At 34.4% G+C, this 20394-nt stretch overlaps 2 protein-coding genes and 1 pseudogene across 2 annotated transcripts; all 3 read right to left on the bottom strand.

The window, feature by feature from the left end:
- Positions 1 to 1799: 1799 nt before the first annotated feature.
- Positions 1800 to 2726, bottom strand: LOC132188076 (uncharacterized; annotated as a pseudogene).
- Positions 2727 to 5254: 2528 nt separating this feature from the next.
- Positions 5255 to 8383, bottom strand: LOC132188779 (uncharacterized). Its single transcript, XM_059603315.2, has 3 exons — positions 8324 to 8383; positions 5714 to 6458; positions 5255 to 5447 (listed from the first exon to the last, which is right to left on the bottom strand). The coding sequence occupies exons 2-3, from the start codon at positions 6314 to 6316 to the stop codon at positions 5307 to 5309; spliced, it is 744 nt and encodes a 247-aa protein (XP_059459298.2). The 5' UTR covers positions 6317 to 6458; positions 8324 to 8383; the 3' UTR covers positions 5255 to 5306.
- A 2859-nt stretch (positions 8384 to 11242) lies between these two features.
- LOC148585088 (uncharacterized) lies at positions 11243 to 13617 on the bottom strand. The gene is made up of 3 exons (XM_088517699.1): positions 13331 to 13617; positions 11551 to 12295; positions 11243 to 11386 (listed from the first exon to the last, which is right to left on the bottom strand). Exons 2-3 carry the CDS (start codon positions 12160 to 12162, stop codon positions 11243 to 11245), a joined length of 756 nt encoding a protein of 251 aa, XP_088373825.1. The 5' UTR covers positions 12163 to 12295; positions 13331 to 13617.
- Between the last annotated feature and the right edge of the window lie 6777 nt (positions 13618 to 20394).

Genomic DNA, 20394 nt, shown 5'->3' with positions numbered 1-20394 from the left:
TTTTTTTTTTAATCTCTAAGAACACTCTCTGATACCATGATAAAACCCAAGAAAAATAGTGAGAGAATGAAGAAGAAAATACTTGTATATTTCTTGATGATAATTGATTTACATGAGGATCTATTTATACAGGGAATTTGGTTTACATAACCGTTAAGAATTGATGTTGTGATCTTCTATACAAGGAAATTGTTCATGTAGATGGAATGTTAACGTTACAGGCTTGAGATTTTATTTTCTCAATTAATTTATGACCGTTGCTAATATTTTCTTCCTCAACATAAAATATGTAATCATTTGGTAAAAGAAGCATTTGGTAGTTGTAATGCACAGAAAACAAGTGTTAATTAATTGCCAAATAAAACCTCATCCATACCCAGATCGACCACTTTCTCCTCAATATCCCCAACATCCTTGACATTGAACTTGGTAAGCAGAGTGACAAGAAAGCTGGAGGAAGAGGGCTTCACCTCCAGATCATCCATCACCATGTATGCAACCATCCCTTTCACGTAACCTTCCTCACTAGCGGAGGATGCAGCCCTGGTTGCGCTTGTTGGGTCCACGCATTTTACGTTCCGGTCCATCTTCGATTTGCATCACGCCGCCTCCATCTTTGAGAAGCCTAGTGACAACTCCATCGGGCAGAGTGAAAATGCTAAGTAGGAAATCAACAAATTTGTTGTCTGCTTCGGCGAAAAGCACCCGTTGCCTCTTTTTGTCTATGAAAAGCTTCAAGCTTACGTTCGTTGCAGCCGCAATGACTATAAATGTTCGATGGCTTTCCTGTTACCCTTTTTATAGTCTTAAGGCTGTATGGAATTGAAGTGCATTCTGTTTTACCCTTTGCATTTGCAGTCACAATTCATGAACCATTGGGACTTGGAACAGTTGAATAAAGATTCTGCTGCAATATGGAACTGTTGATTTTCTCGATGGATTTATAAGTACTGGAAGCAATTAAAAACCCAATTGGAGTTCGTGAATTGGAACAGTCAAATAAACAGTTTGCTGCAAAAAACTTAGATTTTCTCAATGGAAAATGATTGGAGTTTGTGAATTGGCTGGAACAGTCGAATAAACATTTTGCTGCAAGGGACTGTTGATTTTCTCAATGAAAATTAAATCCTTTTGAATGCACGTCTATGGAGGTGAAAGGAAGCGGATGAACAGAGGCAAATTATATATATATATATATATATATATATATATAAATTAAAAGTGTGATTTTATACGAAATCACACAAAATTGATTGTTTGGGATTGCATTTTTAAAAAATTTGTAATTTAAAAAGGCAAAAAATCTGCGTTTTCAAATTGCAAGCAATGAAGTACTTTTCTGAAAATACATAATTTTTAAAGCTAAATTGCGATTTTAAAGGTCAAACCGCAATTGTGCCAAACGATTAACTGCGTTTTTAAAATCATTATTTTAAAATTACTTTTTAAAATCGCAAATCTAAATAAGGTTGAGGTTGATCCAAACCCATTCAAATGTTACTATAAATTAACAACTGATCAATTGAAAAGTAATCCATACTACGAATTACCTTCATCAGCAATATCAGTTTATAAATAACAGAAGTTTACTACATGACTGCAACCAATGAACAAAATAAATTAACAGTCACTCTTGTATATTATCCTGGATGCAGAACAAATCCAACAGAGCAGTTACACGTTGTAATTAAGCACACTGATTTTCGACATTGCCTAATTAGCTGCTAACTTGCTATTATTTCATGATTCATTCACAACAATGAATCCCTTGAATTACTCATTTTGATACGGAAAGTGAATCATATTTCAACATGTTCCTCCTCCTTAAATATTGAGACCTCAGTTTGAATAATCTCTGCCGAAAGGAACACGTCAGTCAAAACAGTCTTTGATTGCAAAGAAGTTCGGAGCAATTTCACACCCTACCATCAAACCAAATAAATTAAGAAAACAGTAGTTTGTTGTTCAAAGTTTACCAAAAATAATAAACAAATTAACTGACAGCAAATTAAAAGAAGCATTTGGTATAGTAGTGATATTGCGCAGAAAGAAAGGGAAGAGGGCATATATATATACCTCATCCATGCCCACATCGACCACTTTCTCCTCAATAACCCGTATATCGTTGACATCAAATTGGGTAAGCAAAGTGGCAAAAGAGCTGGCGGAAGAGATCTTCACGTCTAGATCATCCATCACCATGTATGTAATCGTCCCTCTCCGTAACCTTCCTCACTAGTGGAGAATGCCCTTGTTGCGCTTGGGGGGTCTGTGAATGTTGCCAACGCGTTCTTTCTAGCTCCGCACGAATAACATTTTGTGTTATCGTCATCAGCTACGTAAGTACTCGAACATATAGTATTACTGAATGTGTACGAACTCGAACTATTACACTTATACAATTGACGGAATGTTGAGGCAACGTTGGGCAATAGGAGAGGGATCTTAACACCAGGCATGAATACTTTTGGTTCTAACAGGAAGCTTTTGTCTTTGGCTGGTTGAATGTGATTAAAACTCATATTTTCAATGCTTCTGTAGAGGGTTGGCAAGCTGCCTACCATGCCACTTCCCTCTTTCAGAAGCCTCGTGACAGTTCCGACCGGCAGAGTGAAAATGCTAAATAGGAAATCAATAAACTCCTTGTCTGCTTCAGCAAACAGCACCCGTCGTTGGCTCCCCTTCTCTATCATGAAGAGCTTCAGGCTTACTTTTTTTGCTGCCATTTTAGGTATATGAATGCTAATTAAAGAGGATTCCGTCCAGTAAGTGCCCTCAATTGTCTTGGCTGTTACCCTTTTTATAGGCTTTTGGCTATATAGGCTATATGGAATTCACTCTTGGAATTGTCTTCTTTTGCAGTCACCATATATTCCATGAAGCTTCGGGACTTGGAACAGTCAAATCAACATTTGCTGCATGCAATGGGACTGTTGATTTCCTCAATGAATTAAATCCTTTCAATTTTGGGCACAAATTATTGAGAGATTTATGAGTAGTAATAACTACTTCAAACAATTGAAGACGCCAATTGTAGTTTGCGACTTGGAACACTCGAGTAAATAATTTTCTCAATTTTGAAGCAATTGAAAACCCTATTTGGAGTTTAATTGTGCGCATTTGTTTCGGAATATATTTAGTCTAAGTCTTTGGAATTATCAAGAAGCAAAGTAAGAGAAATGTTTGAGCATCTATCTACCTTGGTTCTTCTCCATTCTACTTTTTTTCTTAAAAAAAATAAAACCATTAGATTTGTAGGACTCACCTATATAAAACTGTGGATCCTACAGATCTAATGGTTGATTTTAAAAAATAAAAGGTACAAAAATGATAGAAGGATCGGAGTAGATGCTCTAACATTTAAAGGCAAATATGAAAAATGCGATGGAAGAGAAAAATCATTTTAATGCTACTTTCAAGATTTCATGCCCCTTGGCCAAACAACCTTCAAGGTCATGCAGGTGGTTCGGCTACCCCCTCTTGCCAATCTGGGAGTGTTCCAACCACCTACTAGCCATTTGGGGGTCCGGTCATCCCTACATAGTAAAAAAAAAAAAATAAAAAAATAAAAAAAAAAAATTAAGGGGGTGGTCGAACCACACTTTGGCCATTTGGAGGTGGTTCAGCCACTCCAGGTCGGCTAGAGGGGGTGGTCGAACTGCCCCCATTGCCTTGGTTGGTGGCTCGACCACCCCTAAAACCTCATCTCTATTTTTTTTTTAGTTTTTTTTTTTTTATAAAGAATTTTCAAACTTAGTTTTTATCAACCTTTTGTCAAAGGGGGGCATTGACAATTTTTTTTTTTTTTTTTTTAATAGTTAAGGGGGAGAATGACTTAATATAAAGTTTAGAAAAGATAGTTTCAATTAGGTGAAAGTTTGAGAGTAGTACGTGGGATACCCAAGACTTACTCAGACATATAGATACAATAAAAATCTTCCAAATTTATATTTTACTGTATTTTTCTATCCATAAGAGTATATTCAATAGGAATGTGGCTTAGAAGAAAAAAAAAATACAAAAATGTAAAATATGACACTTGGCATTTATTGGAGTAAGTTGGAGGAAATCTCCTCCAAACTTGTTTGAAGGAAATTTCTATATCACTCACAATTACTTGCTCAAATTACAAACAATATAAACAAGCAATTGCATGTGGACAAAGTTTTCTTCCAAACTGGATTGAAAGAATTTCCTTTAATCTAATCTATAAAAGTGACATATGTCATTTTTTTTAATAACACATGTGAGATGCATATGAGTTTTTAATAAAATTTATTCTAACTTTGTTCTTGCAATTAAAAAAACATGCGCATTTCATATGTTCAATGGACACATGTCACTTTTATAGACTAAGTTGTAGGAAATTCTTCCAACTCAATTTAGAGGAAAACTTTGTCCATTGCTCTAGATCCTAATTATATTTTTGAAAGTCTTCTATTCTCATACTCTTCCCCCCCCCCCCTCCCCCCCCCCCCCCGGCGAAGACCCTCATATTAGGAAAAAATATATGATCATCGTTAGTAAATATGTATATATTTTAATTAAACATGGTTTTTTTAGCTGTTTTTTAAGTTTTTTATATTAATATTTTATATTATGAATCAAAGTTGATATTTATAGATTAATATGATTGAAAGAAAATATAACAAATATTTGTTAATTTTATGTACGAAAAAGGCAAGGATCTATCAAAGTTCTATAAGAAAGACAAATGTGAATTAACGGAAACCCCAACGTAATCAAAGGCCAAATCATCCAAATAAAATCACTAACGGAAGATACCTGCAGCCTTACCCGAGCATCCAATCATGATTATAAAACTAAGGTTGGCCAAAGGCAACGCAAAGGTATGCTCTCATGCCCCAAACTTTATCTATTTCTTTGATTCTCTTATTTTCTTACCCCCACAATTTTACTCATCAATTAAGTAAGCGTTCGCCTCCCTCCCACATACCTTTGCGGCGGATCACTACATTTGGCTGTCTTGCAAGGATTGATGTCGGATCAAGGGCTTTTTCTTTTTCCACTTCATCCGAACACCATTTATAAGACATTACCTTAATTTGACAAGGACATGCATATCGCCATGTAATCAAGGACATGGATTTGACATCGGTTTCTTTAATAGTCAAGGTTATGTGAAAGGATTGTGGGATATGTTAATATTTCCCGCTTAATTTTTCATTGCAGTATAATTAATTTAATGATTACATTATTTTTGTTACAACGTTATTTCCTTAATTTCCTTCTATGTTGTCAATTACTAAAATAAGTATAATTCTTCTCTATTTAAGATTGCTGAATCATACAGGATTCCATGTTTCCCATACAGGATTCAGCGTTCCCCATGCTGAACCAACTTTCACAACACTTTTGTCCGCCGGGAGGAAAACATCAGTCAATACTGTTTTCGATTGTAGACAAGCCTTGAGCAACTTAACACCCTAAAAACAAAAGGAGAAGAACAATTAATACGTGTAATTACAAGATTGAGTTGTGGTTCCATAAATCCAATATTTTTTGAGATACCAAGTACAGAAAATACAAGCATATGCAAGCACCGAATCACAGTTTATATTTCAATGTTCACCAAAAAGAAAAAAAACAACTGCAGAAAAGAATCTAGCATTTGGTTTCAGGCACTAAAAGAATCATTTGATCATGCATGGCTGTAATGAACATAATACAATGGGATGATTGCCATATATACCTCATTCATGCCCAAATCGACCACTTTCTCCTCAATACCCCCTTTCTCCTCGACGTTAAACCTGCTGGCCAGAGTGACAAGAGCGCTGGTGGACAGGGCTTTCACCTCCAGATCATCCATTACCATGTATGCCCCTTCCAGGTAACCTTGGGATTCCCTACCCGGTGGGTCTATGAATGTTACGATCTGGTTCATCTTAGAGTTGCACTTGGGACAAACTGAGCTATTGTCATCAGCCACCAAAGTATCACAACCCTTGGAGACGCGCGGACACCTATACAATTGACGGAGTGCTGAGCAAACGTTTGGCAATAAGAAAGGGCCTTTAGCACCAGGCATGAATACCATGGGTTCCAACAGAAAGCGTTTGCTTTCATCTGGCTGGAATATGTGAGTAACTCTCATATTTTCAATGCTCTTGTATAGGCTTGGCAAGCTGCCTACCATGCCGCCTCCCTCTTTTAGGAGACTCGTAACAGCTCCGACGGGCAGAGTGAAAATGGTAAAGAGGAAATTAACAAAGTCTTTGTTTGCTTCAGCAAACAGCACCCGTCGGCCCTTCTTGTCTATGAAAAGCTTCAGACATATACTTTTTGCTTCCATGTTAGGTGCTGGCGTCAATGATTATGAATCTTCGAATGGGCTTGATCAGTATGGCAAGAATCCTCAATAGGCTTGGCTTTATTTAAAGTCTCTTGGCCTGCATAGAATTCACACTTGCAAGTGCTTCTTATGCTAGCTACGCCTTTAAACATAACACAATTAAGCTCTTAGTTAGAAAGAAAAACAAAAATTGGAAAAAAAAAAAAAAAATTCCTATACATAGGTTCTATATAGAGAATAACTTCAAGGGAAAAATACATTTTACTCCTGAAGTATCCATAGATTTGCAATTTTGCCCACAATGTTTAAAAAGTGACATTTTACCCCCCAAAGAATCTGACATTAACACTTTACCCTTGAAGTAATTTATGTTTACACTTTACCCCCAAAGAATTTATGTTTACATTTTACCTCCGAAGTGACTAGGTTTTGGGGGTAAAGTGTAAACATAAATTACTTCAGAGGGTAAAGTGTCAATGATAGATACTTTTGGGAGGGTCTTATGTCACTTTTTAAACATTTGGAGCAAAATTGCAAATTTATGGATACTTCAAGGGGTAAAAAGTATTTTTCCCTAACTTCAAAGAGGATGATGCACAAAACCACCATTTTGTGCCTACCAATAAAGATTTGACACCTCAACATGAAATATGTTAAGAAAAAAAAAAAAAAAAATCCAAGTAGGAGAGGAGCCATCCCAGAGGGTGGCTAGCCACCACCCCCGCCCATCTGGCATGGCTTCTCCTTCCCCACTTGGCGGTTCCCCTTCTAATTTTGTTTCTTTAAAAATAAATTAATTAATTAACTTTTTTATTCAAATTGGATATGATTGGGTGTGGTTGTGCTTTTTTTTCCTAAGCTTAAGTTTGGTATGATAAACTTATGTGACAACTTCTGATTGGTGGCACAAACACACCCTTTTATGCCACATCCCCACAGAAGTTGCACTCGTCCTATATATGGTGTGATCGACATTAATTTGTTGACCCAACTTGTTTGGAAAACAAATTTTTCCTAACTCAACTTAACTATTTTCAAAATTAATGTTTGAAACCCTACTCAACTCAAAATGTTACAATTTATCTCAAATATTTTCATCCCAATTAATAAAAAGTTTTAAAAATAAAAAATTGAAAAAAATTGAAATATATATTTAGGGGTGGTGGCCGGACCACCCCTAAGAGTATGGGGTAGCCGATTCACCCCTGATCGGTTTTCAAGAGTAACTCAACCACCCTTGTCTAATTTGGAGGTGGTTCGGCCACCCCAAGTAGCGGCTAGGGTGGCTGATCCACACCTTGGAGGTGGTCTGGCCACCCATAGGGGTGGTTCAAAACCACCCCAAATTTTGTTATTTTATTATTATTATTTGTTATTTTAATATTTTTGTTTTTTAATTATATTTTTTATATTTTTTTTCTTTATTTTCTGCTTCACCACCCCAAATAGTACTATTTTTTTCCTCAAAATTCACACAAAAAAGAGAGAGAGAGAGAGAGAGAGAGAGAGAGGATTGAGTTGGGTTAAAAGAAAATCCTCCATTTGTAGATAGTGCAGCAACCCATTTTTTTTAATCTACGCATTAAGCATAATAAACTCATTTATTATAGAACCAATTAATTGATGACAGTAAAAAGAGAAAAACATAAGGGGAAAATGAAATTTATCTCCCAAATGTTTCACCCGACTTGTAATTTGGCATTTAATGTTTAAAAATTGACAATGTATCATAACAAAATATCAAAAATTTACAATGCAACATATCTATTAATAATTTCCGTTACAAATTCGTTTTCTCTAACGGAAATTATTAAAAATGCTTAATTGCATTTATATTTAATAATAATAATAATAAATAAATAAAACAACAACAAATTTGAGGGTGGCTGACCACCACCATGGGGTGGCTCACCACCCCCAATACATGGTATTGAACTAATAATTAAATAATAAAGCAAAATTATAATTTAATACTCGAAACATTTGTAAGTTGTGCAACTAGTATACCTTTCTGATATGGGGAAAGTCCACTCGCTTCCGAAACCTCTATTCCGTCTTCAGTACTTGCTTTCAATGGTCTGAACCTGGTTATGTTGGTCTAATGATCTGACAGTTGGCTAGTGTCCTCAATGGTCAACGCTTAGACAACCCCTGGCTAACGGCTTATATGGCAGAAATACATCTGCGATGGCCTCTGCTTTTGGGACCAAAGAGTTTAGCCTGACAAACTAGAAAGTTAATTTTTAAGGGTAACTCGTCTTTTTCTCCAAACCTTGATACCTCTTCATCTTGTTAACATTCCTTAAATAGCTAGAGTCAACCACCGCGTCAAATAAATTACGACTTCGTGTTCGAGTAAGGGATTGAGTGCCCTCTACAATCTTTGCGGTCAAGTCACTCTAGAGTGACTTGTAGTGTCTTCTTTAATAAAGAGGAAGGAATTATTCTTCTCCCAAGCAGAGGGAGAAGGATAGTGATTTGTCCTATCATTCCTATCTAATTTCGCACCATAGAATTTTATACAGATTGTTTCTTAATTTCGAATTACTTTTGTGGTAGCTAGGAATCGCTTATTTCCACCATGCCAAGCTAAATTGCCAGAAAATATTAGAATCTCTAACAATTCTTCGATGCTCAATTGAGAGCAATTAGGATTTATATGAGTAGTAATAACGACAAATTAATGTCTCAGAAGTCAGAGGTGATCTTACTAGTGTGATTTGCCATTTATGATCATCTAATTTCCCCACCATAGAATTTTATACAGATTGTTTCTTAATTTTCAATTACTTGCAGTAGGAATCACTTGCTTCCACCACCACAAGCTAAAATGTGAGAAAAGATTTGAATCTTCAATAATTTGTTATTCAAATCGTTAACAATCTGAATAATAAATATGAGATAATATTATAAGATTTATCTACCCAAATAGGTGGTGAGTTGACTCTTGACTGCGCCACACTTGCTAAGGTGGATGCAATAAAAATCTTTCAAAATTTTAATTTACATTATTTTTCTTTCCATAGCGCACATTGAATAATACAACAATTGTTATAACATATTCATTTGTATTAACAACTCTAATAGGAAGGTGATACTTTGGAAATAGTTCATGCTTTTCAGATGAAAGATCAACTATATATGACTAAGATATAGTATATTAATTGAAGATATGCAAAGATTGTTTTGCAAAGCTTCCAATTTTGGCTTGTGGTGCATACAAGAAAATAAGCAAAAATGGCAGCACACATGTTGGTGAAAGGGGCACTCCATACACCAATAGAGAAAATTTGGATTGAAGAATATCCTAATTTTATTCATGATGAAATTTCATGAATGAATGAAATTTCACTTCAAAAAAAAAAAAAAACAACTATAATAGGAATGGTTCCATTTTGATTAGGGTCAGGTTAATCTGACCCCAAACAACATTTACTTTGTTAACAACACTTGAAATTTTAAAGAATACTGCTAATTATCTTCATCAGCAATATCAGTTTATAAGCAACAGAAGGTGACATGACTGCAACTAAATGAACACCAAAAACTTGAAATCACTTGTATTCTAACTTGGATGAACAATCACACACAGATCTAGCACCTAGTAATTAAGCAAACTGATTTTTGACTTCCTCTAAAATCTCATGATTCATTCACAACAATCATTCCGTTGATTTACTCAATTCTGATACGGAATATGTATCATATTTCCACACATATCCATTATTATTATTATTTAACAATATATAGGATTCGGTGTTGGGAAATTGGAAACGGATTACCAAAGTGCTGATATGTTTTTTTTAATAAATATCACACTAAAAATATTAAATATTCCTGCTAATTTTTTATATTATAATTTACGTATTCTTCTTGCTTTTTTATTTTTTATATTTTTCATTTTAAATCATATATACTTATACGAAAAAAGATTTAAACATATTTTAATGTATATGAATTAAACTAAAATAAAGGCTCTTATATTTTACTTGATTTTTTGTTTTGTTTATGTGATTTAATCGATTTTTGACCATTTTTTAAAGTGTTTTTATGCTTTTGAAAGCAAAACAAGGCAAACATTTATTTGATTAATAAGCATAAATTGAACATAAATACTTTCGAAACACCAAAAAAATATTAAGCATTGCAACTTATGTGAGGATTGATTTGATTGCGTTAGAGGTTTAGTGAAAGATTTTGTTTTATTTTGTATTCATAACAAAATATTTTGTTTAGTTTGCTTTATATTTTTTTAGAATGTTTAGAATTATATGAATTTTAATTTTCATTGAAATATAATAGGTATCATACCAATAATATTAAAAACTAATGCTTTAATATTCAAAATCCACATGTTTTCTTCTTGCTATTATTTTCATTTTAAACTACTCACATGAGAAGAAATATTTTAACATTTTTACAAATATGTTGTAATTCATTTGAATGTTTTTTTTTTTTTTTTTCTCTCTTTTCTCTTTATACTTCTTTTCATTTTAAACTACTATGACGGGAATAAAGATTTTACCATGTTTTAGTTTATATAAATTAAACTAAATTCAATGGTCTTATGCTTTAATACACATGTGTGTGATTGTGTCATTAAGTGCATGTTCAATACACTTCAAAAAAAAAGTGTATGTTCAATAATGTACTGGTTAATGTACTGGTGTATAACATTTAGAATGTATTTTCATTAAAAGAGTCATGATAGATTTATTCACCTGAAAAGTAAGATCGGAATGCGTTTAAATTTTAAAATTAAATTATAAAGAAGTATTGCACGTATAACGTAGGTTATGTGCTAGTTTATTTAATGATTACAATATTCTTGTTACAACGATATTTCCATAATTTCCTTCTATGTTGTCAATTACTAAAAATAAGTATAATTCTTCTCTATTTAAGATTGTAGATGACTTCGCTGAATCATACAGGATTCCACGTTTCCCATACAGGATTCAGCGTTCCCCTGCATGCTGAATCAACTTTCGCAATACTCTTGGCCGCCGGGAGAAAGACATCAGTCAGTACAGTTTTTGATTGCAGACAAGCCTTGAGCAATTTAACACCCTATATATAAACAAAAGGAGAAGAACAGTTAATACATGTAATTACAAGATTGAGTTGCGGTTCCATAAATCCTATTTTTTGAGCTAGACACCAAGTACAGAAGCATTTGATCATGAATGGCCGTAATGAACAGAAAACAATGGGATGATCATTGGCATATATACCTCATCAATGCCCAAATCGACCACTTTCTCCTCAATACCCCCTATTTCCTCGACGTTAAACCTGCTGACCAGAGTGACAAGAGCGATGGTGGACAGGGCTTTCACCTCCAGATCATCCATTACCATGTATGCCCCTTTCAAGGAACCTTCCTTACTAGGGGATTCTCTGCTCGGTGGTTCAATGAATGTTACGATCTGGTTCATCTTAGTCTTGCAATAAGGACAAATTGAGCTATCCTCATCAGCCACGTAAGAATCACAACCATAGGAGCTTTGCGAACACCTATAGAATTGACGGAGTGTTGATCTAACGTTTGGCAATAGGAGAGGGGCTTTAGCACCAGGCATGAATACCATGGGTTCTAGCAGAAAGCGTTTGCTTTCGTCTGGTTGGAATATATGATTAACTCTTAGATTTTCAATGCTCTTATATAGGCTTGGCAAGCTGCCTGCCATGCCGCCTCCCTCTTTCAGGAGACTCACGACAGCTCCGAGGGGCAGAGTGAAAATGGTAAAGAGAAAATCAACAAATTCCTTGTCTACTTCAGCAAACAGCACCCGTCGGGCCTTCTTGTCTATGAAAAGCTTCAGGCTTACCTTTTTTGCTGCCATGTTAGGTGCTGGCGTCAATGATTATGAATCATCGAATGGGATTGATCAGTATCTCAATAGGCTTGGCTTTATTTAAAGTCTTTTGGCCTACATAGAATTCGCTCTTTGCAAGTTCCTTCTCTTCTTATGCTAGCTACGCTTTCCATTACAATTTTCGATAAACATAACAAAATTAAGCTCTTAGTTAAAAAGAAAACCAAAAATAAGAAAACAAAAAAAGGATTCCTATAAATTGTGTAGGTCCTATACAATATATGGTGTGATTGGCATTAATTTGTTGACCCAGCTTGTTCGGAAAACAAATTTTTCCCAACTCAACTCAACTAAAAAATTTTCAATTTATCTCAATAATTTTCATCTCATTTAATAACTTTTTTTAAAAAAAATTTAAAAATTTAAAAATATATATTTAGGGGTGGTGACCAGATCACCCCTAAGAGTATGGGGTAGCCGATCCACCCCCGAAGCTAATGGGGGGTGGCCGAGCCACCGCCGACCGGTTTTCAGCCACCCCCAACCTTTTTTATTTTAATAAATTTTTTTAATTATAATTTTTCCTTAATTTTTTCCTTCACCAACACATAATCTCAACTCTTTTTTCTCTTTATTGAGTTGGGTAGAAAAAAAAATCGCACTCCCAAACGAGAAATAGTCATCACTCGTGATGCATGCATTTTGCATTTTTCCTCCATTTGTAAATAGTGCAACAACCCATTTTGTTTTAATCTACACATGATGGGTTGCATAATAAATTAATTTATTGTAGAACCAATTAATTGATGACAGTGAAAAGACAAAAACAAAAGGGGAAAATAAAATTTACCTCTTTTTACCTGATTTGTAATTTAGCCTCAAAAGTTCAAAAATTGACAATGCATCCAAATAAAGTATCAAAAATTCGTGATGTGACACGTACATCCATCAATAATTTCCAATAGAGATCCATCTCTAACGGAAATTATTAAAAATACCTAATTGCCTTAATATTTAAAAAATAATAATAAATAATTTTTTTTTTAAAAAAAAAGAAAAACAACAAAAAAAATTGGGGGTGGCCGGATATGGTATTGAACTACATTCGCTCTTCTGCTAATTAAATTGTAATGCAAAATTATAATTTAATATAGTCATGTTCGAGTAGCATTTGTAAGTTGTGTAACTCGTATACCTTTCTGATATGGGGAAGGTCCACTCGCTTCTGAAATCTCTCTTCCTTCTTCGTTTGCTTCCAATGGTTTGAACTTGGTTATGTTGGTCTGATGATCTTAAATCTCGTTGCAGGACTCGTCTTTGACAGTTGGCTAGTGTCGGGTCCTCAACGGTCAACGCCTAGACGCCCCCTAGCTAACGGCTTATACGGCAGAAGTAGATACCAACATACATCTGCGATGGTCTTCGCTCTTGGGACCAAAGAGTTTAGCGTGACAAACTAGAAAGTTAATTTTTAAGGGTAATTCGTCTTTTTCTCCAAACCTTGATACCTCTTCATCTTGTTAACATTCCTTAAATAGCTAGAGTCAACCGCCGCATCAAATAAATTACGACTTCGTATTCGAGTAAGGGATTGAGTGCCCTCTACAATCTTTGCGGTCAAGTCACTCTAGAGTGACTTGTAGTGTCTTCTTTAATAAAGAGGAAGGAATTATTCTTCTCCCAAGCAGAGGGAGAAGGATAGTTATTTGTCCTATCATTCCTATCTAATTTCGCACCATAGAATTTTATACATATTGCTTCTTAATTTCGAATTACTTTTACCGTAGCTAGCTAGGAATCACTTATTTCCACCATGCTAAGCTAAATTGCGAGAAAATATTAGAATCTCCAACAATTCGATCCTCATATTGAGAATTTGATAGCAATTAGGATTTATATGAGTAGTAATAACAACAAATTAATGTCTCAGAAGTTAGAGGTGATCTCACTGTGATTTGCGATTTATGATAATCTAATTGCACCAGATTTGATTCAGATGGAACATAAAGACAATATATGTCATATGATTATAAATCTTCGAAAGGATTGAGTATGGCAAGAGCCCTCTGTTGACTTGCCTTTTATAGTCTTTTGGCGCTATTGGAAGCGACTTCTTTTGCTACCCTCTGCAATTCCAGTCACGATTCATGAACCTTCGGGACTCGGAACAGTCAAAAAAACATTGTGGCCCAATGGACTGTTGATTTTCTCAATGGAAAAATCCTTTCAGTTTTGGCTACAAATTAATGATAGATTTATGATTAGTATTAACAACTATTTGAAGCAATTCCAAAGCCAATTGGAGTTTGTGACTTGGAACAGTCACATAAACGTTTCTTCACTCCTTATGAGGCATAATATTAATTGTGATGCCTTAAACTTAAACATTTGGAACATTGCTCAAGGAATTTAAAGAATAAAGGAAGATATAAAGAAAGAATAAGATAAACCAGGAAGGTGTTACAGCAGTAATGTACAACCAGGTGAAGAGCCACTAAGAACTTTCAAATCAGCCACCTGCAAACAGCATATGGCAAATACACAAATAAGAAACAGGGGGGATAAGGAAGCGCTCTTGACAATTGACAATTGCCCCTCCGAAAAAACAATGAGACAAAAAAATAGTTGATCATGAAGGATACAACTAAACAACTAAGATTATACTTTTATAAACAAAAAATAAATAAAATAAAAAAAAAAAAAAACTAAGACTATAAATTTTAGGAAAACTTCATTTAACCCTCCTCAACTTCTATCACATTTGCAATTATCCTCCCAAATTTTAAAACTCTCAATTTAACGTATCAAATTTCTAATTTTTTGCAATGTCACCCCTACGTTAAGGGTGACATTCACTTAATTTTATCAACAATTATTTAATAATAACTGTTAGATCATAATTATTTAATCTCAACTGTTAGATAAAAGTTGATTTGATCTTTAATTGACTTTATTGACGATCCAGTAAATCCAACCACTAGATCTACTTGAGAAGCATCTTACAGTCCAGTAAATCCATCAAGGCACCACTAAAGCGCCCTACAGCCCACTGCCACTCACAATTGCTTTATTGTTGGGCCTTATAAATGTCAAGTTGACTTTATATTTTTTTTTTTGAATTAAGATATTCTTCATTTTATTTGAACTAAAAAATATCTAGTTAGTTATAGTGAAATGGTATTTTTGTCTCCTCAAAAAGTGAAAAGACAAAATTACTCATCTATTATAACTTACTGGATATTATTTAATTCATTTGAACTGTAGAGTATCCTATTCTTTTTTCTATATATGACTTTCTTCATTCAATGAGCTTTAAGAGCATAAAAAATTACCTCTCCAAATATAACGTTTAGCCAAATTTGGGCTAAAATTCACAAAAACCTTAATTTATCAAGCTCTCTTCTCATTCTCTATTATAATTCTTGTCAGATTTCGACTCTATACTTGGAGAAAAACTATGTTCTTTGGAGAAACAATCGTCCTCCTTATCTCACTTTCATAAATTTTTTATATTCATTTCCCCATCTCCCTCACTTTCTCTCTCATCACATGGTTGCTTTTGAGAATAAAAAAATAATTAAAGATAGAATAAAAATTATATGTAAATAGAATAGAGTGACCTATTTAATTTAATAGGTCTGCTTAGGATTAACCTATATAGTCTTAAAATCATGTATTTACAGTTAAAAAAAAAAAAAAAAACCTATATAGTCTTAAAATCATGTATTTGCGGTTTAAAAAAAAAAAAAAAAAAAAAAAAAAAAAAACCATGTACTGACATATCATGAACCCGACACGCGAACACGAATTGACATCTATAGTTTTTATAGAAACATATAATAAGATAAATATAAAGCGGAATAATATGAAATAAAGGAAAGAGAGAAAGACAAGGTGGTTCAGTATATAACCTACTCACACACCTCAAAACCTTAATAGGCTACATATTTCCTTGATTATATGATCTGATTTTACAACTCTATTTATAGAGTTTTACACGTTATTTGAAACATTTCAAATATAATGATATCCCTTAAATCAAGATTAACAAATATTATCTAAATCCCTAGATGTAGAGAATACAAAATCAACATTTATTCTAAAGGATTTATATCATTAACAGTTTTTGCGGTGCTAAACATAATATAAGGGTGAGGTTGATCTGAGGCCAATCACGTATAGGCTCAAACTTCCTTTTAATAGGTGAGACCCAACACATGAAATATTTTAATTAAATGATGATGCATTAACGAAGTCGGGGTTCGAACTCTGATACCATGTTAAATCACCACTTTTTCAAAAATCTAAATTAATAAGAAGAAATAAATTTAATAATTTAATCAATATTTTAACAAAGATGCCATGATATGAAATCAACAAATTCCTTGTCTACTTCAGCAAAGAGCACCCGTTGCCACATATTGTCTATGCTAAAAGCTTCCGGCTTACCTTTATTGATGCCATGATAAGCATGTCAATGATTATAAATCTTCCAAGATACAAACTCCAGTAATTGCCCTCTATTGGCTTGGTTGCTACCCTTTTTATAGTCTTTGGGTTATATAGAATTCACACTAAGAGAGATCACGCTGCTTTCTGAAAAAGTCTCAATGCAGTGGCTCTTAATTCGCCACATTCTGCTTGGAGTTTGAAGGCAATGTTTTTTATTTAGGGTTTAAGGCATAATTCTACTTCAAAAACAAAATAAGAAACAAGATTGCAACTAAAACATCAACACCAAATTGGCGATCTCACATATTGAAAAAGAACAACAAAATGAAATATCGCCTTCACATGACCACAAGTATTAAGCCCAGCTCACAAGGTTACCCTGCTATCCCTGAATCATACAGGATTCCACGTTTCCCATACAGGATTTGGCATTCCCCATGTTGATTCAACTTTCACAACACTCTTGGCCTTGAGGAAGATATCGGTCAAAACAGTTTTAGATTGCAGACATACCTCAAGCAATTTAACACCCTATAAACAAAAGGAGAAGAACAGTTAATACATGTAATTATAAGATTCAGTTGCGGTTCCATAATCCACTATTTTTTGAGACACCAAGTACAGAAAATAAAGCATATGCAATGCAAGCACCGAATCACAACCAAGGCATCACAGAACTGCACCTCTCATTCAAACATCTACAGCAGCTGGAATAGATCAATTATTATGAAGGCAGAGCTTGTCCATTCCTCTCTTGTGTTCTTAAATGTTAGCCAGTCAATAATAATATAATAACTAAAATTATTAAACAAAAATGCATGAACATTAATTCTGGAGGACTATTGATATGAGGGGGATGGATTTGTTGTTTCCCATGTTGCAAAGTCTTTGTGGTTCGCTTCACAAGACTTGTATATCTAAAACTACTCATAATTTAACGAGTTTATATTTCAATGTGTTAGTTCTTGTGTTGGCTTAATTCAGTTCCAAAATGCAGAGGCTACTGTTCACGAGCTCAAACACTGATATAGAATGCTCAGAATCCAATCTCCACCGTTCATAATGTAGATTCATGTGTTATGAACGTCCCTGCAAAATTTCAGCTCAATCGGACCACAAACGCCCATCGATCGGGGCTGTTGATCAAGACTGGACAGCATTTCCAGAATGCTGTTTCACCCATGTCCGGACATGCCTTCCCCGGGTCCGGACCTCATTTCCAGAAACTCAAATTTTGCTCCGCAAAGCCGTGTCCGGACAGCCCATTAACATGTCCGGACACCCCGTAAGTTTGAGGCCCAAAAACGTGATTTTAAGTGGTTTAAGTCTAGGGTTTTGTCGGGGGTATATATACATCATTATAGAAGATAGAAGTACGAATTTTTCACCCCTAGAGAGTTCGTCGGAGGCTGTGCTAAGAGAGATCATATGTGGTGAGCGTTAAATTGAATCTCTTAGAGTTTTAGTTATTTCTTTGATAAATCTACGGTTGAGAAGTCTATCGGAAGGGTCCGGTAAAGGAGAATCACGTTGAAGAAGATTGTGAGCAAGGAGACGAGTTGTAGGCTTGTCGATCTTACAGAGCCAAGGTCTTGCAAAGGGTTGTAAGTGTTCCTAGTGTCTGTAATCTCTGGATAATCTTTTGATAGTGATTTCCTGGGTTTGGCTGCCCCGGAGAGGTTTTACTTTTAGATCGGTTTCTAAAAGGTTTCCTCTTCGTCACCAAAATATCTGTGTCTGCCTTTTTATTGCTTTATATATTTTGGGTGATTGAATTGTTTATTGCTTCATTATATTAATTCCGCATAAATTGTGATAAACAAGTTTTTGGAGTTGGCATAGCGTTTTTCACAATGTTCACCAAAAAGGAAAAACAACTGCACAAAAAGAAGCTAGCACGCATTTGATGGCTGTAATGCACAGAAAACATGGGATGATTGCCATACCTCATCCACGCCAAAATCGACCACTTTCTCCTCAAAATCAACGACATTAAACTTGCTAACCAGAGTGACAACAGAGCTGCTAGACAAAGCCTTCACCTCCAGATCATCCTAAGCATTCTACGGTCCAGCACATCTTATACTTGCACGAAGGACAATATATGCTATCGTCATCAGCCACGTAACACGAACAATTACTCTTACTGTTCGGACACCTATACAATTGTCGGAATGTTGAGGCAACGTTTGGCAATAGGAGAGGGACTTTAGCACCAGGCATGACTACTTTGGGTTCTAGAACAAAGCATTTGTCCTTGTTTGGTTGGATGTAAGTAACACTCAGATTTTCAATGCTCTGGTAGAGGCTTGGCAGGGGTGGAATATGTCCCCAGTCGACCCGCTAAAAATCTTCCTTAGTCCTTACTATGGAATTTTTTTTATTTTTTATATTATGATTATGCCCCCAAAGCCATGATTATGCCCCTCCCTCATGTTTCAACCATATATTATGCCCCTTAGTAAATTGAAATTTGAAAAAAAAAAAAAAATAGAAACTTAGTCTTTCAGACAAATGAAAGGAAGAAAACGATGAATAGTACTTAAACTAACTAAACGGTGCGTTTTTCTTTTGTGAGAATATTAGTTTTTTTTTTTTTTTTTTTCTAATTGTGAGAGTTTTAGTATTAGTGCGTGGGGATTGGGGACAGCTGACAGGGCAGCTGGAAGTCACAGTTCACAGCAGAGAACAAAAGAGATAAAAAAAATAAAAAAAATAAAAAAATAAAAAAAAACAAAAAACTTTGAAAAGATACAAGGCCAACCCCAAGTCCCAACATACCAATTAATGCATTGTGCACTGTTTACTTCGAGCAGCACAAGACCTTCAACTCTTCAAGAATGATGGTGAGTTCTGCATGAGAGTAATTGACACGCTAAAAAAAAAAAAAAGCATTTTCAAAGTTTAATGTAAAATGACGGTTATGCCCCTCAAGTCAGTTTAATGTAAAATGAAAGGTGTTTTATTATTTTTGACTTGAGGGGCTTAATCGTCATTTTACATTAAACTTTGATTTTTTTTTTTTTTTTTTTTTTGCGTGTGTGTCAAGAACTGCCCGTATAACTCTCCAGTCTCTCCTTAAAGGTTCAACACTGCTTGAAGTCTCCTTTTGGAATTTTGCCAAACACCAATTTCAATTCCAAAAGGTTCAAAATTTTTTTTCCCAAAGAGACAAGTTTGGAAGGGCAATTGGGCACTGGGCACTGGGCAAAACTTGTGTTTGTTTGAGTTGTTTCTAAGATTATATTGGCCTCAATTTTCTTTAGGTATGTAATTATGTAAATATGTAATTAATTTTTTAAATTTATATTTAAATTGTTCTTTTAAATTAATTGTTTTAATATTTATGTTGTTATTCAGGATTCAACATTTCAACCTATTCTTGATAATAACTTCAACGAAAATTTGAGGTATGTAAATATGTAATTAAATTTTTAGAATTAGATTTAGATTGTTCTTTTAAATGAATTGTCTTAATATTTATATTGCTATTCAACCTATTCTTGCTAATTGTTTTTATATTTAATTATTTATGAATTTATATAGTTTTTGTTTCATATTTTAATTGTATAAATATATAATTGTAGTTGTTTGAGATTATGGAGAAAAACAATGATGCTATTGACCTCCAATCAAATTCTAAACGACCTCGTGTTGAAGTAGATTTAGCAAATCTACCCAGAGATCCTTACTTCAGGAAAAAAATATGCGATTATCATCCTAGTGATAGAGACCAAATCCGAATAGCATATCTACAAATAGGAGCTTGTCAACCCTTTGACCATGGTTTTTCAAAAAGTAAAAAAT

Source organism: Corylus avellana, chromosome 6 (genome assembly GCF_965113065.1).
Source record: "Corylus avellana chromosome 6, dhCorAvel1.hap1.2, whole genome shotgun sequence".
Lineage (NCBI taxonomy): Eukaryota > Viridiplantae > Streptophyta > Magnoliopsida > Fagales > Betulaceae > Corylus > Corylus avellana.
This window is presented reverse-complemented; position numbering and strand designations above follow the sequence as displayed.